Here is a 27,970-nt window from a genome sequence, read left to right as displayed (position 1 = left end):
AGGTATTCATGTAAGCAGATTTACGTGTAAGAGGATGCAATACCAATCAGGAGAAACAAATGCATTGCCCGCTTCAGTGAAGTGTGATACAAATTCAATTGGATTGAATTATTGTTCGTGGTAAAGTTGTGATTATCAACAGCCATTTAGCCATCTCTTTCACTTATACTCAAGAAAAAAAAAATCATTTACAGCGCATTGTCAATTCAAATCTTCATGAATGTCATATGATGTAAGTCATGGGAGGTTTTAATCATACTCTTTGGTTTCTTCGGTAAAGTCACGTAGGTAAAAAATAAAATAAATTAAATCACAACGTTTTGGGTGCAACACAAGCACCCGCTTGTGTTGCACCCAAAACGTCGTGATTTAATTTAGTTGTTTTCATTTATTTTTATTTTTTACCTACGTGACTTTACCGAAAAAACCAAAGAATATGAATCCTTGCAATCACGAAAGCTTCAAATCTAGGTTTTAATCATACTTCACTATGTTGGTCAGTGTGGTTTAGTGAAGCGGAGACCTAGGAGAAGTATAATTTGCTGCTGTGTGGGAACCACAGATTGAGACTACAGGTTTGTGTGCCTGTTGGCATAGATAGGTGATCATATAATGAATGTTATCCTCCCTTCAATGAAGTTGGTGACCTGCGCTGGGAGGATGGCTCACAGCTCCGCTACACCAACTGGGCGCACGGCGATCCACAGGGCCTCATGGATGCCGATCTGTGTGCGTGGATGGTGACAAATACTGGGAAGTGGGAGCTGGTTACATGCACCACCCCCGGCCTTGGCCTCATATGCAAGATGCCTCGAGGTACCGTTTGTGTGTCTACATTTTTCGGTGACCCCTTGTATAAATGTATGTTGAACGTCTTTCACACCGTACATAGTCAACCGTGCTAATCAGATGTCCTGGGGAAGGACAACAAACTAAACTTTATTCAGGTTCCGATTGGAACCTTCTGAAAAGGGGCCATTATCTTCACTTTCCTCACAGTGATGCTGTTTTAAAATGATACAATAGTAGAAGGTGCATTATTTATGTCGTGCTCACCTATTTTTAGTCACCCAAGTATAGGGTTGTTTCTCCTAGACTGTCCCCTGTCATATACTATTTATAGGGGTGTGATCGGCTTCACCTTGGGAAAGAGCAAACAAATAATAACCTTGAGGAGGGAGCAATCGCTAAATATCGGCAGTAAATTGAAGTGTGATGGGGAGAGGTGGACCAGTATGTGAACGATGCGTGTCCATTTGCATGTTTGCTGAAGTTGGGGTGGGTGTGGTCACACAGATGTCACCTACCAGAAATGTGTGACATATGTTCGTACATGCGCACCTCCGATTAGCACTGTTGGCTATGTATGGTGGGAAATAAGTTGGACATACATACAATGTGTTTCTACAGCTATTTTCAAAATGGCATGCACTTTGTTCAAATTCAATATTTCTATGACAGCCATGACCTCTGTAACAAAATCATACATAGCCTTAGACATAACAGGTCACAGGCATCAGCATATATAGTTTTGTTAACTCCGTTAAACTCTGTAAATGTAAATGCCTGTAGCATTCACAGAATTAAATTACATCTAATGCTCACATGGGAGGTTTTGAATTTGGAGAGTATAGCATCTTGGTTGCTGCCCTGTACACGTAGTGTTTAAATGTCAAACATATGCAATTGTGTTTGGTGCACGATTGTATAATATACAATAAAAAATTACTCATCATTTGAAATATTGCAGAAATGATATTTTAGCCAACTTGCAGCAATGGAGGTCTCGCATAAAATATATCAGAAGTGGACAAGGGTTAAAGTATGCTGGCTATACATGCAAAAAAGAACATTTCACTGCGGCGATGCTTAATGAATTGATTTTATTTTGGCAGTGAAAGATTCAGATCACAGCACCCATATGAAAAGTAAGTTATTTTCACTCGTTGCAAGTTATCGTTAGTCTAGATATATCCACTGCTGGATGCAGGCTCCTCTACATTGTTGCAATCCGTCATGTCACAATCCGTGATCTGATATCATTGTGCCATCACGTGGGTGGTCTTCCTCTCCAAGTGTGTTCCCTCCTCTGGCTGTCATTCCATCACAAGCCTTGTCCAACGACCATTCCTTCGCGTGATGTGTTCTGTCCAAGGAAACTTACTCTTTTCAACAGTTAATATGATATCTGTCACTCAGTATTATTTCAAGCATGAACCTCTACACACTCTCTACACACTTTTTAATGCTAATTAACGGTATTTTATGGTTAAGAGCGCAGACTGGAGCGCTTTTGGAAAGGTAAATGTCTGGAGAGGAAAAGATTTAACTATTGTGTATTGCCTGCCCTGACATATGGTTCGGAAACATAGTCCCTGACCAACAAAAGCTTAAAAGTGTATGTATGTTGAACTTCTTTCGCACTGTACATAGCCAGCCGTGCTAATCGGAGGTGCAAGAGTGCACAACGAAGTATGGAGAGATTCATGCTTGGAATACACCGAGACACAGAAAGAGCAACAATGGATTGTGAACATATGCAGATTCAATACATCTGCAGATTTGACCGTTAAGAAAAATACGTGGGCTTGGGCAGGACATGTCACAAAGTGATGGCTAATGGGCAAGAATAATTACTGAGCAGGAGGCAAAGGAGGGAAGACACCCAAGAACACGTCCACGACGGAGATGGGGCGATGACATTCTGGGTGCATTGTTGCATTGTGGGACTGTGAGGGTAAGCAGCTACTTGGGTAGCCTTTCATCCAGCAGTAGATTGATAAGTCATCAAAAAAAACCTAATTTTAATCATGTATGTAAATGTGTCACACTTTAGAAAGCATGACTTCTGTACCGTGAAAGCACTTGTCCAGCAGCTGTATACAACAACAATATTGGATCATTGCTTTGAAAATATTATTTTTTCGTTGTCTACTACAATACAAATTCACTGTTGTGCATGAATTAGAGTTATGCTATTGTCTTGAAAGGATTCTGTTTCATACCTTTTTGGATGAATTCATGTTTTGTGGTTGTATGCATGTAATGCCTCAAATAAAAAAAATGTCTATATACATCTTAATTTCCAGAATGCAATCTGGTGGTCCTGAGCATTACCAAATGGGCATGTAGTAAGCCTTTGGTACAGTTGATGGAAAGTGCACAAACTGTGGCGTATGCCCTTTATTCTCTCAGGCATCATGCTCATTGCCAGGCTATTTTATTTTGGATATTAGAGCAGCATTAATATACTATATACTGTAGTATTAGTTCAAACATGCGAATGTATACACATATATGAAGGTACATGGGAAGATATGTACGTACATTGAAACGGAAATGCAAAGCAAACCATGTGCGTTTGTGTGTGCGTGTTTCTCCAAAACAGTCAAGACGTACGGCTTTCTTCTGGATGTCTTGGGCCTTGTCCTCATGTTGCTGGGCGTGGTTGGGGCTTTCTTGCTCATCTGCTGGATATACCGCAGTCGGCGGCACCGCCGCAACGAAGCCCGCAGGCTCCGTGGAGACTGTGCCAGTGACAGTCCTGGCACGAGGGGACCACAGGGCTGTTCCACTTTCCAGAATGCACTATATACACGTGGAGGTGGCGGTAGCCGGGCTCTAGAGGGAAGCGGTAGTGATAGAAATCTCCTGGTGAGTGAAATCGAAGTCAACGAAGCTATGGATTAGCTCAGTGAATGATTGTCTTTGTTGTCGTTTCCTTTATTACTTGTGCTCTGCTTGTTAACAGCGACAGCTGTAATAGGACTGGAAGTATATATTTTTTATCACCGAATAGGACAGCGTACATTTTAAAAGGCAGAATCATGTCTTATGCTATCGAAAAGAATTGTTAAAGATCAAGTAAATGGTACATTTTTACATTTCACCATCGTAAAGTTACGATGTGTTATCTTCTAGACTCTAGAGGTATGAAAATATACAGGTTAAAGAAGTGCATTTTAGCGTCCATAATTTATACTCTTAGGTTTTTTCAGTAAAGTCACGTAGGCACAAATAAATAATAAAAATAAAAAGAATAGAAATAATAATAGAAATAAAATTACTATAATAGAAATAAAATTATTATTTGTATTATTTATTTTTACCTACGTGACTTTTCCGAAAAAACCTAAGAGTATGAATCCTTGCAGTCACGAAAGCTTCAAATCTAGAATGTCCATAATTTAACACAACTAATTAATTTCCCATTGTTTACTCATCCACTTTTCACCTATAATGTGCCCTGCCTATTGTGATTACATTTGGTAAGAGCCAAGCTTTTCATAGGTTTTTAACTTCGTAGTTTTTTTATGCGATTGATTAAAAGAAATGGAACATGAGATAAACCTTAAATACTAGGTGATCATTAATTACGTTAAATGATCAATTAAACAGTGTTTAAACAATTCTGTCTGTAGAAATGCAATGTCATAATTTCAGTTACATTTTATTGCGTGTTCTAGCTTGATCATTACTTTACTAGGGAAGATTATTTTTATTCTATTTTGTAGTATAGGGTTATTCTCAAATGTAACCTTTCAATCACGACAAAGGGCCTTCGTGGTTTCTTTTTAGAAATTTGTCCCATGCTGTCCCAATTCCTGTACGATTTGGATATTGCACCAAATTCATGTGTAAGGTTTTGGCTCAATTCACCGGGCAGAATGGATGGAACTCCATTCCCCCATAAAATCCACCGCCAATCGGTAGCTGGAGGGAGTGCTGAAGGAGAATCAAGGCCGTGCTTGCTGCCATCTGCACACTATCCAGCCGGTGGCCCGAGTCAACCAATCAAGGCTTCATCTCTCCTCCACCAAGGAGCAGAATAGCAGCGCAAATCCAATGGCAGCCTAACGTTAGTTAAAAAAAACTGAAGGCAATGTTGAATATGATGATAATAATGATGAACAAAAATAATTTGATAGCAATAATTGTGATGATCAACATGATAACAGACAATTATAATTTATATGACTTTTATAACTTCCGTTTCTGAATGTCCATGGCATTTCCCGTACAATTCGAGAGGAACGAAAAGGTGCTCAAATTATCCCGGTACTTCTGAAAATATTTTTGCAGAATCCACAGCATGCTGTCATGTTTATGCTCAGTCTTCAAGCCACACAGACCAGCATTTAAGTATGGCAAAAATAACCTCCTGATCCGTATGACCTCGGGAGGCCCTTATCCAGCAGTGGATTGACAAGTACACAAGTTTTCACGTCCACGAGCTTAATCCCCCCCAGGGTGCAATTGTCGGGATTCTGTGCGATGGAAAAACGTTTCCGCCAACGTTGGCTCATTCTGCCATTGTGGTTTGTGCAGTAGCGTAATGGCCTCTTTAAAATGGGGAATTTGCCCCGAATGAATTGCAAAATTTGGAATGTGGCTACTTTCCACAAAAACAACTATTCTGCCAATAATAGCTCCATGAACTGGCTCCATCGTGTTTTAATCAATACAGCATTAGGAAGGCATCCTTAGGTGAGGTTATAGAAATAGAAATTAACCGTTGACTCCCTGCACTGATCCAGTGATTGTCACAATAATCTCAAGGCTAAACAGCGTTCCTACATCACTTAAATAATAAGATACTTACAGGGTATATCGTAAAAAAAATGGGACCAAATCCTGTTTTATCATTAAAACAGGAAAACCTTGTTGAAAACTCACCATCATAATATGAAGCTTTTTTGCAATGCCACCGTTAACAAAAAGGTTCAAGATGCAGTTTTTATCCGGTGTCTGAATGCAAGGGATATATTTTCTAATTGCAATTGTTTTAATTTACAAGCACATCGTGTCAAAAATGAGGAGAAAGCCAATTAGAAAATGTATAGGTCTGTTTCTTTTTGTAACATTTTCTATATTTTTACAATTTCCAAAGACATCTAAGAATGTGCGAGCGATCACTATATGATATTTCTAGGAATACGATTGATCTTTTTCAGTAAATGTTTTGTAACAGCTGCTTCATATGCATGTGATATATTTGATATTTGACTTTAAAGATACAATTTTACATACAGCATTCAAGGGATGTTGATCCATCTCTGACTTTGTAAACTGGGTTAATTTTTTTAAATGACCAAAGGTAAATTTTAAACATGAAATATGAACATTTTGGCTCATTACCCACTTCATAAATGTTCTGACAATCTGGCTGGCTTCAAAGCAAGAAAGAAAACATGTTTTACAATTAAACATGAATAAGTTGCACTTTACAACTATCGGTCTGCCAGTACTGTATATATTAGGAGGAAAGACAAGTTTGCAAAAATTAGCCGATTTCAAGTTAAGCAAGTCATGGAACCATACTTCTCACACGCTGATGAAGTAAATGCGCAGTTTAATGTTCTTTTTACATTGTACAAGAATAAAGTGTGGTCGAATGACAGTCATGTGACTGTTGTTGTGAGGGAGCATGCACAACTATCGTGGAAGTTGTTGAACACTAGTGGGGAAAAATACGTTTTCTGTTATCATTGCATAGATTTACTTACAGAATTTGAAGACAAACTTGATCAATTTAATTTTGCATCAGAGATGATTGTAAAATACCAGAAGTAAAGCTAAACTGGATTGGTTTTGCTACACGGTCAGTTCCACATGCATCCCATGTTTTTTTTTTAAGAAATGAAGCATACATTTCAATGTGTTTACCCGTCTGTGCTGGTTTCTGGGTTGCGTAAAGTGAGTTTTGAATGGACAGCGACTTGGTCGTAACACGTGCCAACAAGGACACTCAATTGATTTTGATGTTGAAGTTCTGTGCAAAACTAGCTACTACTGGCCAAGACTTGGGAATCTATCGAAATTGAAAGAAATAAAAATAATTTTAACCGCTCCGATAGCCACCGACTTATTGCTGCGTGAACGCGAATCATCAAATAATACATTGTTTAAATGCATGCTTATACAGGGCACCAACCATACTTCAATAGGGATTACCGTTGGTACGGCTATTTTAATACACACAATGGACAGGAAGGACAAGATCAAAGGGCTCGCATAATGTACGTTGGCTCATTAATCCCCCCCCCCACTTTGCGCACGAGCGCAGAAGCGTGGTCACCACATCTACGCCTCTATATAAGGAACGAAACAGGTGGACATCTCCACAAATCTGGCTGTCGCCTGATGAAGCTAGTTGTAATTACTGGCGAAACGTCGTACTCGGATTGTAGATGTTGTGGCTTGGCTCTCCAACACACCGGTGTGCTGTACTAGTGACGAATTTGCACGTTCTGTTTACGTGACAACCCTTACTAGTTGGCTGTGTCGGGTGGTGGCAGGTTGTAACGACACATTTATATCTTTACGCGATCTAACCCAAACAAACCTCTATTATGAACGTTAGTATTAGTGCCTTTGTCCCCACACACAATGTACAATGCAATGTCTGTATGCCACACTACTGTGCTCATAGCTCACCGTCAGGGCTCATAGGTCTCAACTGCATTGTTCTGTAAAGCCCCTGGTATCTGCCATCATTATAATTCTGTGACTTGTCTATGCAATGTATTGTGCTATAATGATACAAGTTGTAACATAACTTAAACATTAATGTTAAATTTGTATGCCGATTCAATAAAAGTGATTTTCAAGCATATTTAGTCCGAGAACAAATAATTACATGGTTACTCTACATGAGATAGTTTGATGGTTGTGGTTATTGTGTGGAAGTTTCCAATGTTTTTCTTCAAATACTGTGTTAAAATATAAAATGTTTACAAAGTGTGAATTTATATTGTTTAGATAATGGGTGAAAATATTTGGAATATACCATTTTAAAACGGTTTTCCAATATAATATTTTTTTCAATTACAGAAATGTGATCACTCCAACACAGAACATTTGGGTCTGACAAGAGCAGTATAAGGTATAAATTATTTGATTGTTTGAAATATGCCAGAAAAGCCTCGTCACCAGAAAGCCTCTACCCCCCCAATTAGTCCAGTCAGGTGGCCTGTCTGCAACGATTCTCTAAGGATACCTGGTGTAGATGTGCAATGTTAACTCTGATTGGTCATCAGATTCAAAGTTGGACCCCACATTTTCTATGCCCAGGGGCGGTTGGAGGTGTGGTGCGCGAGGCAACTGGAAACACCTCCCAATGTGCGTTCCTAGGCCAGTTATTGAAGCTGGACTGAGGTCAACTGTGATGAAATAAGGTGGACAACAGTGGGTTCGGGTGCTTTTGGAAAGCAGAACTTGACAGGTGAAAGGCAACGTTTTTAATCAATATAGATTACCCATTGTTACGTAGATTAAAAAAAAACATGGACACTCATGAAGATGGAACAAACTGAAGAGTGTACAAAGAAGCATGGGATAGATGCATGTTTGGAATTACACCCAGAGGCAAAAAGAGGAACAGATGGATTGAAGAATACACAAAAGTTAATACTGGTAGGAACCACCTGGTTCCACCAGCCCACAGGGGATTATTGTGTCCGTCCGTCGTGAATCCAAAAATGGGAGGGGTGGGGCTGGGTGGAGAGGGGCTGGGTGGGGAGGGGCTGGTCACCCCGTTATCTTTTTCTTTCTTCTTTTTTTTTATATATAAAAGTCTCCGTGCGCTCGCGCTTGCGAAGGATTTGGCTCTCGGACGGTGGGGTTTAAGACCGAAATAATTTGCCAGGCGGCACGCCCTAAACCTCGTGGTAGGAATAGGCTATTCCGTTTTCGCATCCGTAAACTTTAAAGTAGTTTAATTAACACATTTGTGCGGTTTCTATTATTACGTATTGCTCGCCGTCGACGCCAATTACGTGGGGGGGCGGACCCTACCAACTGATGCGCCTTCGCTCGAGCTCACGGGACATTTTATTTTACGCGTTTTACAGCCAACACATACACACATCACGCTGCGGATATTTTTTTCACAGTGTCATGTACTCTTCGCCCTCCCCCCCCAACACGATGCGTCCAATTTATAATACAGACTCCGTAGATAATATTTTACTGCTTACATAGCATTATTCTTGCACGGCCAGGGGATGCTGGGGAGGGGGGGTAGCGGCCCAGCCCCTAGCCTGGCAATGTGCCAACTCCGCCGCCTCGCCAATGTAGGCCAGGACGGGGACTACACATGGCACAAGGCCTCAACATGGCTATGGTAACTACAACAACTCAAGTCCATTGTTTACTATTGTTAAACACATAAGTTGACAAACATTACAATAATAATGTTTGTGTGCAGATAAAAACTCAGCTTCATTGTTCAACATTATGAAACAAGTTCACAGATGTTATTATTTGTTTCTTTCGGTTAAGTCACGTCTAAAGATAAAATATTCAATTAAATAATAGAATACGACGTTTCGATTGCAACACAAGCAATCATCATCAGGTATAATGAAATAGCGACATAAAATCTAACCAGAAAACTATAGACAGACATATTAGCAGACAGATATCACCAAGATACATAGAGAGAGCAACACAGGTAACAGAGATAGGTGGTCGTCTCTGTGGGGTGGCCTTAAATAGACAGAGGAGGGCGGACGCAGAGAGAGGGAGGGGGGTTAGAGAAAAAAATAGCATATCAATGAGTGGACAACAAAACGTGGTGTATAGCAGAGGTGGGACAAAGTCATTGTTATGCAAGTCCAAGTCGAGTCGCAAGTCATCAAATTCATGACTCGAGTCTGACTCGAGTCCAAGTCACATGACTCGAGTCCACACCTCTGGTGTATAGTAATACAGTATATAATTTAATGTTGGGTTTGTCTATGGCAGCACATAGTACGAGGTAGACCCGTGTGATGTAAGGGAAAAAAAGTTTAGCTGGAAGCATATTATACTTTTTGCGACATAGAATTGTAATGTATTACTTACTGTTAGTAGCTCAGCTTATTGGAGAGTATATTTAGTATACTGATGATACTATGTAGTTTATACTGTGGTTGTTTAGTTACTGCAGCTACATACTATTAATATTCCTTCCCTTTATTAATGCTACTCCTATCCCCTCCCTTTGATGCTGCTAATCCTGCATAATGCACGGGCATAGTATGACTTTGAAACCCCCCACCCACCTCCTACGCATTTCACAAGTAGTACTAATCACATACCTGCATTTCCCATAAATATGCTAAATTCCTCTTGATATGCAAATTATTTCGTCAAGGCGCCCTTCCCCCCTTTCAACCCAGCTTAAATACACGCTCCAAGCATGGTGGTGTTTCATTCAGACGCTGTCTCCCCGACAGACCTGGTCTTCACCTGAGGACAGCTGCTTGTGTTGTGGCCGAAACGTCGTGAGAATTATTTTATTATGTTTTATTTTTATTATTTTATTACTTCCCTTCTACGTGACTTTACCGAAAGAACCCAGAAGTTGTTTAATCCTGTAAATATGGTTATAGTTATTCTATACCTTTTGAGGATCCATTATTTGCATTGGTAATGTTCAGTCATGCCAAAATCATGATTAAAAAGAGAAATGAATTACACCACGAAAGACGAGAACAATTTATTAAACTTTGTTGTATCGATGAAACAAAAACCAATGTTGCAATTCCACTTGTGATATTCACACTGGAAGTAATTAAACAAAAAGACATCGTTACTCAGTCGTGCCAAAAGCTTTAGCCTTAATTCTAAAATACATACCTAAAGAGTAAAACACATTACATTTATATGGACAGATTAAAATCATTACAGATTTGTATATAACAATAAAACAGTAAATATAACATTAGTCGAAAGGATGTGAAGTCTACTAAATTTGCGCCAATTGAAGAAAGGCACTACATAATAGTAAAGTCAGAAGCCTTAGTTCAGTCCAATAAAAACAGCATTGCATAGGTTCTACTTGGTAGGCTTTCGTTTAAGATCTTCTGAAGGCATCTTAAAGTGCCACGTATTGTTATGTTAATACTTTATTATAAAAACAAAAGCTTAATAAAAATCCAAAATTATTCCAATTTGAAATATTTTCCAGTACACTTGAACATTTTACCATGACTGTAATTAGTAATGTAAAACACTGCCGTTATTTTTTTTAGAAAATTCTAAAGACCATTTCATTTGGCTGTAAAAACTGTGTACAACAGACAACACAAATGACTGGTATTTAAAGATTTTAGAGATGGGCACACTTTACTCAGCCTCTTTTATCCATAGATGTCTCAAATTTCAGGCAAACATTTATTATATGGTTTATAATAGGTTAACTGATTATAAACCTAAAATAATGACATGAAAAGAATAAAATGGTTACACGGATACATCTTAAAGCAGTAACCAGTGGCCAAACATCATTAGTTAAACTGAATGAGTCCTTTATACACCATTTAAAGTGGACATTTCCTCTGATTTTAAACATTGAGTCAGTAAACAAGGACATATGAGGATTAACAAAAGTGCTTATAATAGACAAGTCAGTGGCAGTGGCTGTTATTCCAAGTAGCATTTAGTGTTGAAAAATGTAATTATGTAAAACAATGCATTTTCAAAATGTTGACAAATAACATGTACAATTGCTTGTAATATCAAAACAGCGGTAGGCCCTTTCCAGGTCATGGTTTTCCCAACAGTAATGGGCACGATAAAACGAGCTGTGCATTCTATGTGCTCTAGGAAAAATAACATCTCAAATTGTCACATTGTGATAAAAAAATAATAATTGCACAGAAAATGGACTGCCTCAGGAAAATGGTCTCGTGTCCAAACTCAGCATATAGCATGCCCAGAGGAGTATCGCTCTGCAAAGTAATTGGCATTTTCTAAATCCAAAAAGTCAATTCTCACCTGTTAAGTTCAACACTGAACCTCAGTATGACATGATCTGAACATTTTCACTTTAAGTGAACTACAATTTAGAAAAAAATATATGAAAAATTATTTTCAACAGTCTATAGTACTTAATAATAAAAACTGGGTTTTAGTAATCCCTTTTACATTGCCCATTTTGTGTTCTTTGAGCAGCATAATAAAAACTTCTAGCCAAATTACATCTTGTAAATGGGCCAATTTCCCAAGTCAAAGCAGAGCTGGGATGTCCATTACACGGATGCTTCTATCTCTGAGCTCTTAATGCAAGAACATTTAAATATGATTATCATATCAGACAATATCACAGTTGTACCGCTCATCCCTGACATTAGTTTAAAACAACCCAACCTCCTTCTTCAGAGTGGCTTGCTTCCACAGTGGTATTGAGCGATACTCTTCCCTTGACATGTTGAGCACCGACTGAAAATACATTATCAGCAAACAACATATTCACACCATGTATATAAATGTAACAATAAAATATAAAATTGACATTTTAATTTTATTCCAGTATGACTGTACGTGTAAATTCATCACTAGTAGTTGCATAATTCGCCCACTTTCCACCTGGTGTCTATTGTGTGCCTTTGAGATCTACAGATTTACCGGTAGAACGAGGACGACTTAAGAAATTACTGGCGATGAAGTCACAAGCGTCATCATCATAACCGATTAAAGGGTGAAATATTAACTTTATTCAACGCTGCGGAAACCTCAAATCTAAAACATCACGTAGAAGTGTAATGTAAATTGTGCAGACACGGACCTGGAAATCTACATCAGTCAGATATCTCTCCAGCTTGAGGGGGTCGACGCCCGGCGGCAGCGGACGCGTTGTGAGCTGTGCCAACGAGTAGGTGGTTTGGCTCAGCTGGGCCAAAGCATCCTCCAGCAAGGTGCACTTCTCTCTAACCTCTGTGTTCTGCAAATCGAATAATAACAATTTATTAAACGTTTTAAAAGAATGCACTCTTGCATCCAAACAACTCCAATATGCTACATAGCTACCAGGTAACACGTGAGTTATTGAGGCACGTTTGCTTCTGCAGCAAGTTAGTTCAATGGGTCCAGCAACTGAGAAGGCACGTGGCCCTGTATGAGGTCAAATCCATCCACAAAACTTAACTGTAACATCGGACACGGTTTGGAACTCTGTCATTAATCGCCCAACTGGTTACCTTGAGGTAAAATATTTTAATTCACTGTATTACATTAAGAGACCTGGACAATTTCAATCATAAAATAGCACACAAAATGTCATAAATTCTAAGTTATGTATAATAAAAATATGCAGAACTGAATGCATAGGGCGATTAATAACATGTTGCACTCAGCATAACAAATAAATGGAACACTTGAGAGCAGAGACTGCAGCAGAAAAACAAGAAGTAGACATTACAGATCTCAGGTACAATATATGCCTTAGGAGGAATATACGTTTGATTTGCACGGTTTGCTAAGTACGGTGCGAATGAAGTTTAACATACATTTTACAGTGGGAATTGACAGCAGAAATGTTCCACAAAACATATATAGGTCTCATTAAGTTGGATGAAGTGGGCCGAACCCGTGGTCATTTCACCAGAACATCCTGATACCCAGGCATAATGGCAGCACAGGGCCAACCATTAGGTCTTGAGATCCATCTGACACTCGCACGCGTATTTGTGAATCCGACACAATTCCACACTTTGTGGAGTCATTCCACATATGGCGGAGACTAGTTTTAGAGAGCGTGGAGCGGCTCCACATGCATTATGTAAGGGTGGCCCCCACACTCGCTCATGTGGTTATTAAGTAACATTTTAAATGTATTTTTAAAAATATAATTAAGTGCCATATTGTCGGAAGCCAAAATCATCCTATGGAGAGACCGTCACCCACACTGGGAATATTAAATTGTACCATTGGCTCAGGACAAAACGATAGGAAGGAGTGCAGCAGCTCCATTGTTTGATCAAATCCTGGATTCGGTTTGACTAGCGATTAATTCTTAACTCCTGTCAATTCGAACTGTCTAGGAGATTTGTTTTCAGTGCCCCAACTACACCAACTCGAGATGTTGGTGTGTGTGTGTGCACCTCCTGGCTGGATGCAGCTACGTCAGGGTGTGACTCCCAGCATGGGAAGAGGTTGGTGAAAGATGGTGGCTCCAGTCCAGCATAAACCAGGTAGGCCGCCGTCCCTTTCACCTTTCCGCTGGATTCTGCTGCCCACCATCATCAACAGGAAAATGATCAATGAATTGTAATTTAGTATCACAAGGAATTATTAATCGTTGTAGAATACAGTCATTTATTAATACATTTAGCCATGTAAAATAACAATTACAGAAACTCTCCTGCTACCTAATGCACTGCAAAAAGATGTTATAAAAAGACACATTTCTAGATACGATCGGTAGCAGGATGGCGCTGAGGTAACACATGTGCCTCAGCATGAAATCCCCGAGTTCAATTCCCGACTCGGGTGCCTTTCTGTGTGGAGTTGGTATGTTCTCCCCCTGTTCTGCATGGGTTTCTTCTGGATTATCCCGTTTTCTTCCATTGCTAAAAAAAATGAATTGGTCATTGGCAACCAGTCTGTACTGGTCTTCAACTGTGGTGCACTGGCAAGGTGCTGAGACCTTTGTGGAGGAGGAGGGCTGCCTCCATTGCAGCCCGCCGGTCGGTGTCCCAGCGCATCTTGCTCGAGCCCGTGCTCTCTCGGTCAACTGGCCACCAGCCCTGCCACACGTAAGCCTCGCGAGAGGTCTGCAGCACAAACAATGCTTCTCACGCGCACACACACAGACGGACGCAAATGGCAGTATGGTTACACAGGCGCTGGGGTCCACGTGTCAAATCTAATCTGTGTAATGTGTGACGGCTGGTGAACGTACAATTTTATATGTTACTGCTACATGTAAGTTGTGTCTTAGATCTGTGGATGTTAAAAGTGTTATCTGTTTATAATCACCATGACTAATAAACACAGCTTGCAGTACATGGAGTACAGTACATGCTCTTGATTTTTTTTGTAACAGGGCATGCATTAGTTAATGTGTATTTATCACAACCACATTATATATGACTATTAAAATAAAGAAAATAAAACAAATCCTTTCAAATTCCTTTGAAAGTAATGATTCTCACTGTTTAACAATGTTCAACAGTTATTTAAAAAATGTACGACTATATGTATCTATGAGAATAGGTTTTCCCCTTTTGTCTGGCAACAAAACAGGTGTTAAGATGTTAAAACACCAAATTGAAACCTTTTACAAGGAATCATGTCTGCATTAACCACAATACTTGTGGTCAGAATGCAAGCAAATAACCTATTCTGAAAATATATGCATTGTCTTTGAAACTGATTGGTCCACACCAGAGAGCCTTTTGGCATCCTCTGGTCTAACAGAAGACGCCAAAAAAAGGCCTTTTGGCGTCCTCTGGTTTAACACCGTTTTGAGACGAGGCTCAAAAGAAAGATGTCTCTGGTGTGGACCAATAAGTTTCAAAGACAATGCATATATTATCAGACTACGTTTTTTGTTTGCATTCTGACCACAAGTATTGTGGTTAATGCAGACATGATTCCTTGTAAAAGGTTTCAGTTTGGTGTTTTAACATCTTACCACCTGTTTTGTTGCCAGAAAAAAGGGGAACACTTATTCTTATATTTTGGTACTGGCAAAGGAGATCCCATGATAAAGTTATCTAATTTAAAAAGTCAGGCAAATCAATGCAGGATTATATATTTCACATAAATGTAAATGATTCTTATTTTATAAAGGACAGGATTTACAATTCTCATTATACTTTTACCATTCCTTATGAATGAGCACTACAAGGTGACAGTAACTGCAGGGTGGAATTCATGGACACTTGAACAATGTCTACCAAGCTTAAAAATTATTAAATATGTGCAAGTAGAAAGGTATATAGCACAATCTGCTTACATTTGGAATCGACTAACCACAGATCCTGCAAGTGCAACGGACGTTGTCAAAACAGAGCCATGGAATGACCCACCTCTTATTTCATCGTGCTATGTCCTGAGCCTCACCTGGTTGCTCCACTCCATAGAGGTCGTCCTGCAGGAAGGGCATGGCTGATAGTGCCCCAGGCACGCTCACATTGGAGGTGCACTCCACAAGCACCAGCTCGCCCGACGCGCTTGATGTGCGGTAGAGTTTCAGCGAGTCTCCCTCCCGCCCCTTGTCTGCACCAACCGTGAATACATTGTCAAAGAAAATTGTCGTGGATATTACACACTGCCAGTAACAACTGACCACCAACTACATGTTACCAATAGTATTTATGCTTAAAATATTTCCAATTTTTAAACCTCTACATTCCATGATGGTAGTGCCCTGACTGTGACCCAGGGGGAATGGGCCTTGTTGCCCCTGAGACTGCCCCCTCCCAGCCCCGATCTTGACCGTATCCAACTGAGCGTGAGCGCACACGAGCACTGACTATTAAGTTTAAAAAATCTCTGTTTTAGCACATTCATTTAAATAACACCTTTTCTTCCCATGTACTGTTTGGAATATGTGAACAGTGTGAAGGACAGATACTTACGAATTACATATAAATATCGACTCCCTGCCACTACACGTGCCCCCGGTTCCTTCCGGAATGTTGTCGGATTGAAATTTTAACTCCCACCACAGCATTCTGGGTCATTCTGGCCCACAATCCACCCTGTTTGTAATGCATGTGCACCTTGTAGCAGGCTTTGGTAAGCCATCCGGTCATGACCACCGAGGGCATTCCAGAAGGCGGAAGGCTCAGCACCTTCCTCGCACTCCTCTAGGCTCAAGGTTGTGGTTCCAGGAATGTTCATCTCTGGGGGGCACCTGCAGCCACCACACAGTAGAAGTGTGGCACACTGAGCTGACAGCATCTCAACATGCGGGGAAGCACACACCAAATGCAACAGCATCTGTGGTCTACTTTGTAAAAAAAAACTCATCAGCATTAAAATACATTGAATTTGTCCATCTTTAAAGTTAGTCTGGCAGTCACAACACATACTTGGTTAAATTCATGAAGTAGTGAAAAACAATATATATATGTAGGCGTGGGTGTGCAGCTCACACATCGCGTAGACGCTTGGCAGTGTGTCGTGCAACACGGCGACTGGAGGGCGGACAGCAGCACCCATGCCACACGGTGAGAACATGGCGGCGAGGTTCCAACAGGAGCAAGGAGGCCCGGGAGCGGAGGGCGGCTGGCCCACACACCACCTCGAGAAGCAAAGCCTCCTCCACCAACTCGCCCCTCACACAGAACAGCCGCGTCATGCCTGCAGAGACAGCAGCAAACTTACGCTGTTGACATCAAATGTAATTTTATATACAAGCACCTTCATTTGTCCATTTGTCTGTCAGCTAGACTGTGCATACATTGTTTCACATGGCCTAGTAATGCTTCTGAGTACAGGAATCCCAGAACCTATGAGATTTACTTTTATCCATGAATGACATTTGATCCCAGTTAAACACAGTGACTGTCTTCTGATCACAATTAGTGGTACGCTTAATCTCGACTAATGGGCACCATCCATACCTTCACGTGACGATTTCTCCCGAAGCCAACTTACTTTTTCTTACATGCGGAAGCATCTCTCCTTGCCTCTTTTATGCATACTCTTTGGTTCTTTCGGTAAAGTCACGTAGATAGAAAAAAAATACTAATAAATGAACTTTTATGGTTTTGTTCCATTTTCTTTGTTAATGTCCATATTTTTGATTCATATATCGTATCAGTTTATTAACACGTTCAGATTTCCAAAAGCACTCCAACCCTGCTCTCATCTACTTCTTTAATGTATCACTTTGATCCCAGTCCACCTTTAATAGCACCCCAGGTAGACATATTGTAATTATTTATTGGATATGTTGCACATTACCTTTGTTTTGCTCATATTTATCCTGTATATACAATATTTCTCATTTATCCTCATTTATCCTGTATTAATATGAATATATGGGTTGCTTAAACTTCAACCCTTTCGGGCAGGTGACCCAATACATTTGGAATCACATCGCACTGGCCATGTGGCAAAAGGGTTTTGGTAATGGATCGTGAGTGCGCTTGGTGCATGCCAGTTGGTAAAGTATACCTTGGCTGTTGTCGAGTTCCTCCCGCCGTCCTCGGTGGACAATCATTCCGCCTTGAAAGAGCTGCACGAAGCAGGGTGGCTCCTTTCCCTGTTGAACTGGCACCTGGCAATGACGGCGCACATGGCCACGCACAAAAAACAAACATACGGGCAAATGTGTGTGTACGTCTACATGTGCGCTCACAAATGTTTGGGGAAAAAAAACGAATGTTTCATTCACCGAGGAGGCCGTGATGGCGTGGAGGAGGCCGTGATGGCGGGGAGGAGGCCGTGATACACTCACTCATCTTACACTGATTCACTCACACATCATACACTGGGAGTGTGATGCTGCAAGCTATGGCTGCAAGTTTGGTCGTACATGTTATGTATATCGTTAATTGTTAAATTTGAATCACAGTTCCTACGATTACTGTTGTTACATTGTTTCTTGCGGAAGTGTGGAGTTGGCCTGATAACTTTAATCTAAATTGTCTTATGGTTGTTATTGTTTGACTTGCATCACACTGGGATTTTTGCACACAGCATTGTAATACGGTGGGTTTTTTTCTGGAAGATTTGCTGGTTTATCCAGGATGTTTCTGTTGCGCGTCGTCGCTTTAAGATGATCTTTGTTCATATTTTGTTTGTTGCGGTTGCACCTGGCTCAAGAGCCGCATGGCTCACAGAGCTATACCTAGTAAATGAAACTTGAACTCTCTTTTTCCTTACAATACATTTGTGTCATTTGCACGTACCACACCCCTCCCGACAAAGTCCTCCCTGCATGGCTCACCTGTGGCCCCTTCTCTGTGTCCAGCTCGATGGTCATGAGTGCCGAAGCCCCCTTGTCACTCACGCCCGCGTTGCAACCCTGCCAGAAGAAGTACGCGCAGCGCTCGCGGCCCGCCGTTACACTCCGCACCGCCTCGCTCTTCTTCCTTTTGCTCACTGCATCACCGCACGGGGCAAGGCATCAGGTCACACACGGACTTACATAATAATTAAATTACATTACTGGAATAGAACTACCAGCTTTTGAGAAGCACAATGCTGTGATTTGCAGATACAAATAGAAATGTCACTTCTCATCCTTGTCATCATTAACCGCTTGCAGTAATTCCAGTGAGCAAAAAAAGACCATGGGTCCCCAATTCATAATATAGGCAGAAGCTTCCATGGTTGGAATTTATACTTTGGTGGAAATGTTGTATGAAATAAACTGTCATTAAATTCATGACCAACCTCAGTAACCATTGGACTCATTGGGCAGAACCCATGGCAGTGTGGCTGCCGATTCTGAGATGATAGACAGAGCACGAGGATTCTGCCGAGGTGACCATAAGACCGGCTTGTAATTATTGTATTGTACGTTAATTGTGATTAACATGCAAGGGAATGTGGTTGTAAAATAAGAGAACAAGAAATGTGTGGCAGCATTATGATGATGCCAATTGTTGGGTGGTGGAGACAACAAGGGATTTTTTCAATGTATCATTAATGTTTTTTAAACCATCTCAATAATGCCTCATATCTATCAAGACAAGTTGCAAAACAGACAATTTTCTGTTGTTATTTAACAACTGTAAATTAATCACAATTGACATTGTGGTTGCAAATGTATGTCGAGTGCATTGCTCCAGGCATAGGAGTGATATTAACAAATGCATGGTGGAGGGGGGAGGGGAACTTAATTAAAAATTATACAGAATAAATGTCAATCAATGGAATGAAATTGCACTGTGGCAGCTGAACCATAATACATAGCAGATTAATAATGCACCAAATATCACCACACTTCCACACTTACATGATCTCCATTTTTAGTCTAGAGTCAGTGGTGAATATTACACATTGCTAGAGAGGAAATCAGTTGATCCATGAGACAGCCACTGCCGATTCCCCACAAAGCTGATGGACCCCAATGCGATTGACTCCATCTCTGAACAGAATCTGATCTCATAAGCTAGACTATGAACTTGCAAAACTTTGGCATAATGCTGCCTGGCCAGGTGAAGTTAATTAACATACGACTCTATATATGGCTGTTACTATGATGGCCATAGTTGAACTGCTGAATATTTATTTAGTTTACCGTCAATGAGGACCATCTCTGATGATCATGGTCAACAACCATGCAGGAGAATCGATCTCATTAGAACAAGTGAACACCTCGAACACCCCGTCAAGAGTTCACAGCAAGCTACAATGGCTCATGGCACAAGGATGCATATGGCGTGCACATCCCTTACCCGCGGGGCACAGCATGTACTTCCACTTGACGATGTAGGCATCTCCCATGTGAAGCTGCCCTCGGCTGGTGGCCGCCACAGAGCTGTACCCATGCTCAGCCACGTGCCAGGCCTCCACGGCCACGGTGCTCAGCTCGAAGGCTCGCGCGTCCTCCCCTTTCACCGTGCCGTGGCCACGCCCTACGTCAACCCCCTCAAGCACCGTGCCCCCCGCCTGCGGCTGCACCACAGCCACGCCGCCACCTTCAGGCGAGGTATGAACCATATTTTCTATCGTTGCCATCGGGGAGGTAGGGCTGGTCGTCGTGATGCTGCTAATGTGCGGGCTCTGGGAATCACCCTCCTGTGTGGTGGGGGTGGGGGGTAAAAGCATGGGGGAAGGGTGGCAGGGTCACACGAGGCCAAACACGCGTGGCGTGGCACAAGCAAATTCACTCCTTGCAGTGAAATGCATTTATATTTACGTGATCTAACCCAAAAAACATATTCTGGATAATATTGGTTGCGAAAGCCTATGTTTTAAAATGCAATGCAATTCTATGTAGAGGCATGATTTGTTCTCATGGTTAAAATCATTGAAGAAAAGAGACAAATTATAAGAGCATAATTTCCACAGTCTGATAGCAGGCAAGCTGATAAAATAGAGGTATGGAAAGGTAAGGAGGTAAAGAAAGGGAGTAAAGCAAGAGACTCTGAGAAGAACAGAGTGCATTTTCAAACACAAAAGCTTCTTTTTCATGACTTTCCCCTCACACTTCTAAGCTAAAAAAAACTTCACATGTCGCAATATTTTACATAAACTTGAAAACTACAGCTATTCAACATATACAACCAATAATTTGACAACGAGCGTATTTCTGGGAGGCTTTAAATGAGAACGACAGCACAATAACTATTTATTTATTTCACCTTTATTTAACCAGGTAAAAAAAAACATTGAGGTTAAAAAGCATTAAAATGAAGGGGGGCAAAACAAGAAAAGGGTTATACAAGGGAAGTAAGAGATATAGGAAGAAGTGAAAGCAAGGGCATCCGGTTGAGAGATGGACTGTTAGAGGGGTTGGATAAAATGGTGGCAGAGAAAAATAAAACTGTCAGGTCAGAGAGGACTGAAGCCGTAACCAGGAGAGGTATGTGGGAACAGAAGAGAAGGTGAAGGGGAGTTGAGGAGATATAGAAGGGAAGATAGAAGTTGAGGAGAGAGGGGCAAGCGAAGAGAGAGAGAAATATGCGAGGCAATGACAAAAACAAAGAGAGACACGGAGAGGAGGGATTAATACACTTAGCAAATACGCAGGCAGCATATTCCACCTTCAGTTCATCGCCATTTTTCTTGGGTGGCTTCATTGCATCTGCCCAGTCCAAGAACTTCTCCTTGAAAAGAACCGTCTCATTGTGCTGTGTCAGGCGTCCAAAAATGGACCACTCAGGGCGCCCCTCCCCCATCCTGCCCGAAAAAACACAAAGCATGCGCATCATTGCTCACAGGTGAAAGCTACATTTTGGGCATTCCAAAATAGGTGCTAAGAAAACTGTAAAATCCATAGGAAAGATGTTTCTATACTCTTTGGTTCTTTCTGTAAAGTCACGGAGGCAGAAAAATAAAATAAAATACATCACAACGTTTCGACCGCAACACAAGCGGTCGTCCTCTGGCAGAAAAAAATTATCCAGCAGTGGAACTACTGAACCAGCGAGAGAGCTGTTACAACAAGAGGTTATTTATGTGGCGATGGGCAAGCAAGTGGGGTCTGAGCTGGAAAGGAATTCCATCCCCGGACGCAAGCACGTCAGTTGTGTTAATGGGGGACTTTACCGAAAGAACTAAGAGTATTAATGGGGGACATTAGGGAGAGAGAGATTAGGGAGAGAGATGAGCATGAAATGAGCTTCCGTCACTGCATACGAATATCGTCCCCGCATATGCGCACAACAGCAGTGTTAATGGGAGATTAGCACTATGTTGATGGGAGAGATTAGGCAGAGAGATTAGGGGGATTAGCAGGTTAATGTCATGTCTATGTGTAACACAAGCTGCGGCGCTACCTACGTGCCTTTACCGAAAGAACCAAAGAGTATGGATTCCTGCCGTCACGAAAGCTTCAAATCAAGAAAAGATGTTTCTGTTACAGTAGTCTGCTTAGCTGCTAGGCAGTGTTTAATTTACCACATAATCCTAATGCCTAGCCGTGATGAAATACATTGACATCTAAAAACACTATACAGAACAGATGGACGTAGGCCCCCGTAAATCCTTTGCTCCTCCCACGGCCCCCAGGGACCGTAAAAAGTGCATGACGTACCGTGGAATGTCACTGCCAAGTGGATTGATACGGCAGGTGTTGTAATCATAGGGGCCAAGCCAAAGCTGCTTTGCGAGTTGGAAGGCCACCTTGCGCTGAGCCAGCGTCACCTCCTTGCCGTGCCATACGTACACCTCACTCCCAAAGTCAAACACCACCACCTGGCGGTACAAGCCCAGGGGGTGAGATAAGATGCTCATGTTACACGAGGGTGGCTGAGGCATTGGTAAATATATGTGTATACTGAAGAATGCCCAGACACCATCAAAGGCTGTAGAGAAGGGTTAGTCACATGTAACGTCTCTTCAAGTTGCGCCTTTTAGTGTACGTTCACATTCTTGATTCATTTCAATTCCTCTGTCATAATGGATAAATGTCATGAATTGTAAGGATTCAGAATATTTAGAAATTATAGCATTCAGTAGCATATACAAAGAGGTATATGGTAGGGCAATTTTTTTTGGAAAATCAGTGGTATTAATTTTAAATGGTCTAGAAGTATGATGGGCTGAGATGACACCAGGCCAGAATTTGAACTTGTATCAGTCCATATTGTAAAAAAATACATACATTTCCTAGAATGCTATAAAGCTCTTCATTATATTTAGTTTTTTCCACATTACCTTTCCTCTGTTACCTGTTTCTCAGAAATTCTGCTTCTCCCTGTTCAAAAGCTGCCCATACCATAATCCAACAAAACTTTCACAACGTATTTTTTTTGTAAAGTTATGCACAACTGCTGTCCTTAAGTGGTTATACAGATATATATCCTGAGAACTCCTCTTCCCACTAAGTTTATTAACTACATACAACCAACTTGTCCTCAATTTTTCACTGTGACATAGCACCGATGCCAACCGCACGCAGTTGATATATGGTACTTCCAGTAGGAGCTACACATAGACGAAGCGGCAAAGTTTGGGGGTACTCACGTCGCAGGGATTGAGCATGGTGCAGCGCGGCACCTTGCCCCAGCACTCGTCATCCGGCACCAGCCGCTCCCCCTGCAGCCGGAATGCACAGTTGGTGGCCACCACGTCATTCTCGTACTGCTCGTCCTCCTCAGGGGGGCCCGTACCTGCATGCCGCACACGCACAAGATGCTCTACCAAAGGCCATGCGACATCTGCTCTACCACTCATTGTCTGCACTTAACATCATTATTATTAAGAAGCGTGTTTACCCAAGAAAGGCCCATCGAGTCCCAAGACTGTTTTGCAGGAAGGTCCTGCAAAGCTTTTTTTGCAAAAAGGGGGCAATGTTGAAATGTGCAATCCCAATTGAGTAATTTGCATCTCATTTTTTGGCGGAGATATTTGACCAAAACTAGATACGTAATTTTGTTTTTCTTTGGGAAGAAACTGGGAGAACCTGGAGGAAACCAATGAGAAACAGGGGGAGAACATTGAAACTCGGCACAGAAAGGTGCTCGAGTCTGAAATCGAACCCAGATGCTTCTGGCTGTGAGGCCCAAGTGGTGCCACTTCGCCACCCTGCCACCCACAACATGCAGTATGTTTGGTGTGTAGTGTACATGCAGTGCGCTTGTGTTTGCTGTGCAGTGTCGAGTGCCTGCTGGAAGTGTACTGTTTGCACACGCCGTGCGGTGTGTGCGCCCAGTTTTGTCTATGCCAGGCCAGGTACCTTTATAAGAAACGCGGCCGCCGAGCAGGTCCCAGAAGCTGCGGGCACGGTTGCTGCCACAGTTAATACCCTCCTCGATGATGGTGATGCTGCTTGCTCGGCAGCCCAAGTCTCGCTTGGTTTGGATGTACGTCGCCAAGTCACTCGCCTGCACCAGCAGAGGAATATGCAAAACATGTTCTGTCGGCAAAACTATTTTGAAAATATATGCCATTTTCACCTGTTAATTTTCTACTTTCAATAAAGATCTAACCAGGGCTAAATATTTCTCACTTGATACTCTTTGGTTCTTTCGGTGAAGTCGCGCAGGTAGAAAAAATAATAGATCACGACGTTTCGATCGCAACACAAGTGACCGTCTTCAGGTGATGGGCATATTGGCTTAGCTATCTCTTTTCTTTAGGTATCGATTATATCATTATGGTCACGCTGAATTTTATGGTAGATTTCATATTATACATCACCAACTTTGCAACTTAAAAAATTGTTCAAATCTAGTTTGGATCATCATTATTATCATTATGCGCTGTTTACCCAGTAAAGCCTCAACGAGTCTCAGGAGGGGGCAATGTTGCTGTGTGTAATCCCAATTGAGTACTTTGATAGTAAATTTTCAACATGGCAATATTATTCCAGTACTAGTCACATTGTGTTTTTAAAGCTATGAAAGGAATACAAGGAACCTGGAGGAAACCCATGCAGAACAAGGGTAGAACATATTTTTTGGTTCTTTCGGTAAAGTCACGTATATGGAATTTTTTTTTTTTATAAAAAACAAAAAACTCACGACGTTTCGATCGCAACACAAGTGGTCGTGTTTGTGTATACCACTTATGGCTCACAGCAAGAAGGGCCTTTGTTTGATTCATGCCTCGAGCGTTTTGCTGTTTGGAGTTTGTATGTTCTACCCTTAAATTTTGACTTCAAACTTTCATGACAAGATTCCTGACATGCAATATCCCGGTGTCTACAAAATGAGCTGCATCTGCGGCAGCAGTTACATTGGGGAAACTAAGCGACATGTCTCGGACCGTGTTCGTGAACATAAGGCAGATTTGAAACATGGTAGGACCAGTACTTCTGCCGTAGCTGATCATTATTTTAATGCGGCTGGCTCACACGAAATTGATTTCTCTAAAACGATGGTACTTTGCAAGCCTACTGGCTATCAACAAAGATTCGTTCATGAAGCCATCCACATATAGAGACACGGACACAATTTCAACCGAGAAGTCGGTTATAAACTTAGCAATCATTATAAAGATGTCATCAACCACTTTTGATCATGACTTGATTTGTAATTTCTTGTCAACCTCCACCGTCAGCGGTGTGGATATGTGGAGCGAGGTGCAATGCCCCCCATGTCTACCCTCTTTCTCTCCCCCCTCTCTCCCCCCATTTCTCCCCCCTCTCTCCCCCCTCTCTCCCGATCTCTACCCCTTCTCTCTCCCATCTCTACCCCCCCTCTCTCTCCCCCTGTCTCTGCCCCCTCTCTCTCCCTGTCTCTGCCCCCTCTCTCTTCTACTATCTCTGCCCCCTCTCTCTTCTACAATCTCTGCCCCCTCTCTCTTCCCCTAGCTCTTCCCCCTCTCTATCCCCCTTTGTCTTTTCCTGCATTAGCATTGGCTGCCCCGCCCATGCTTCTGACACACTTGGACTGCGCCCTCTCGCCAGTGCCCCGTCCACTCACAGCTTTGGCTCGTCTGCGCCCATTTCAAACCTTTATAAACAGTTGCAGTTGGAGGCTTGCCCCCCCCCCCCTTTTCTCTCCGCCTGATGACGACCGCTTGTGTTGCGATAGAAACATCGTGAGTTTTTGGTTTTGATGAATTTTTTATTTATTACTTTTATTGTATTATTTTCCATCTACGTGACTTTACCGAAAGAACCAAAGAATATGAATTCCTGCAGTCACAAAAGTTTTAAGTCAAGATTTAAGGGTAGAACATACAAACTCCAAACAGAAAGACGCTGGAGTCATGAATCAAACAAAGGCCCTCCTTGCTGTGAGCCATATAAGTGGCATACATAATAACTGTTAGTCTAAATCTGAATAAGTGACAGCACACTGCCAAACACTGACAGCGAGCCATGACAACATACCACATACCTTCGCTTTTTCAATGACATTGGCAAACTCCCCGATCCAGAGGTAGCAATGCTGGTGCGTGAGCAGGAGGAAGCAGTCTCCACTGTTGAGGGAAATAGCTCGAGGCTCCACAAGCCTGGTCTGGACATGTCTCCGGCCTTCACATGCAGTAGCAATAACAACAGCAGCAAAGTGATTCACCGGTAAGTGATGGGACGACACCACGGCTTACTTGCCGGTCTGTGTGCAAAGTGAGGCAATGTGGAGTAGTGAAGATACACTAGCACTAAGTCGAGAGACGTACCCTGATGTTACAGATACATACATTACAGGATAACAGATCAGTCTACCACACTCCGCACTATACTACTACCTTGCTTTGTTTTAGTTGTCCAAAAAAGGACTTCACCTCTTGGTCATTATTAGGAGTTGTTCCCACTTTTGACAACAGCCTCCTTCAAAGGGACCTCGACACTGACTCCCACAGGTACAAAATCACCCTGAATGTGCACCACCTCATTGGGTCTCAGGAATTAAGCTGGGTTGAGTCTGTGTGGTACTTGGTTGGTAAAATGCCTTCGAATTGGCTAGGGTTGCAAGATAACCAGGAGATGGCAGTTTAACAAAATAATGAATCTATCTGTATGGACCTTTGAGTGTTATGCCCCATCACGTGCTATTTTTTTTCTCAGTTACTCGAGTTTCCTCCCACAAGCCAAACATCCCAATGCACGACTCTCTTGATAGGCAGTTCAAGACTCAAGTGAGGCTTTCCTGGACACATAAAAGGAATTACCAGTGTCAATGCCAAGCCCAGACCTGATATACCCAAGAATCATCAGCAGATCTTTACATTATCATAACACACTTTGATGAATATGCATCTATAACATGACCAATAAAGTGCAATGTCTAGATTACACACTGTCATTGATCTGTATCAGATGCATCTGTACTTGATAGGAGTCCCAATGGTACAGCAATGGAAACAGTGATCTACATTTTTTTTTAATGTTGGAACCAAAGGATATCCATCACACACCATTAGCTTCTGGGGGAATATCTCTGACTCGTGATCAAAGATTTGCCTTGGCTTATCCGCAAATATAAAAGTCAAGGATTTCAAGTGGAGTCCCTTAAACTTTAACATTTCCAAATACAGTTTAAACAGAAGACAATTAAGATAAAAATCTAGTTCAGCAGGTTGGAAACTTAGACTGGTTTTAAACGACATTTAAATGTGTTTAGAGAAACTAAATGATGCAGAGGTTGTCAGAACTATAAATAATGAAATAACTAACATTGCAATGGTTGGTGCATTGGAAGTTGTGGTAATGTAATTGTTATTAGTGATTGATAGTAATTGTTATTCAACTGTGCATGAAGTCAATTGGAAAAACATCTGCAGTGTTTTAGTTTAATCTGCCGTAGCAATGCATGCACATTGAGGGTGACTGCATACTCATTTCCTTGAGTAATGCATCATCATTTATATGGTTATGGGACAGATTAACGACTTACACTGTTAAGTGCCATGAGTAATGAGTGAACTAGAATTATATGTATACAGTATATAAACACACTATTCACAAAAAAGTACACACAACAGTGCTTATACATATATATAAACCATTATGTAGGTTTGTTGGGTTAGATCACAAAAATATGTGTCATTAAACTCGTCACCACCCGACACAGCCAATTAGTAAAGTGTTACTAGTACAGCACACTGGTGTGTTGGAGAAAAAAATCCACAATATTTACAATCTGAGTACGACGTTTCGTTTGTAATTACAACTAGAATC

At 41.5% G+C, this 27,970-nt stretch overlaps 2 protein-coding genes across 3 annotated transcripts in view; one reads left to right on the top strand and one right to left on the bottom strand.

Annotated features, from left to right (window-relative positions):
* The window catches only part of MRC2 (mannose receptor C-type 2), a 68,847-nt gene extending 61,281 nt beyond the window's left edge, over positions 1-7,566 (top strand). For both annotated transcript variants that reach the window (XM_078855099.1, XM_078855107.1), the window contains 3 exons: positions 640-816; positions 1,896-1,928; positions 3,389-7,566. In XM_078855099.1, coding sequence (XP_078711225.1) covers positions 640-816; positions 1,896-1,928; positions 3,389-3,690 — 512 coding nt within the window. In that variant the 3' untranslated portion in view covers positions 3,691-7,566. The remainder of the gene's footprint in view (positions 1-639; positions 817-1,895; positions 1,929-3,388) is intronic.
* A 2,901-nt stretch (positions 7,567-10,467) lies between these two features.
* The window catches only part of LOC144936435 (supervillin-like), a 155,211-nt gene continuing 137,708 nt past the window's right edge, over positions 10,468-27,970 (bottom strand). Inside the window, exons 28-42 of the mRNA XM_078863489.1 lie at positions 26,187-26,323; positions 24,077-24,224; positions 23,365-23,510; positions 22,433-22,593; positions 21,441-21,576; positions 20,130-20,472; positions 18,674-18,828; positions 17,899-18,001; positions 16,872-17,079; positions 16,497-16,630; positions 15,835-15,990; positions 14,414-14,557; positions 13,869-13,996; positions 12,554-12,709; positions 10,468-12,207 (exon numbers count right to left, since the gene is read on the bottom strand). Coding sequence (XP_078719615.1) covers positions 12,121-12,207; positions 12,554-12,709; positions 13,869-13,996; positions 14,414-14,557; positions 15,835-15,990; positions 16,497-16,630; positions 16,872-17,079; positions 17,899-18,001; positions 18,674-18,828; positions 20,130-20,472; positions 21,441-21,576; positions 22,433-22,593; positions 23,365-23,510; positions 24,077-24,224; positions 26,187-26,323 — 2,342 coding nt within the window. The 3' untranslated portion in view covers positions 10,468-12,120. The remainder of the gene's footprint in view (positions 12,208-12,553; positions 12,710-13,868; positions 13,997-14,413; positions 14,558-15,834; positions 15,991-16,496; positions 16,631-16,871; positions 17,080-17,898; positions 18,002-18,673; positions 18,829-20,129; positions 20,473-21,440; positions 21,577-22,432; positions 22,594-23,364; positions 23,511-24,076; positions 24,225-26,186; positions 26,324-27,970) is intronic.

Source organism: Lampetra fluviatilis, chromosome 1 (genome assembly GCF_964198595.1).
Source record: "Lampetra fluviatilis chromosome 1, kcLamFluv1.1, whole genome shotgun sequence".
Taxonomy (NCBI): domain Eukaryota; kingdom Metazoa; phylum Chordata; class Hyperoartia; order Petromyzontiformes; family Petromyzontidae; genus Lampetra; species Lampetra fluviatilis.
This window is presented reverse-complemented; position numbering and strand designations above follow the sequence as displayed.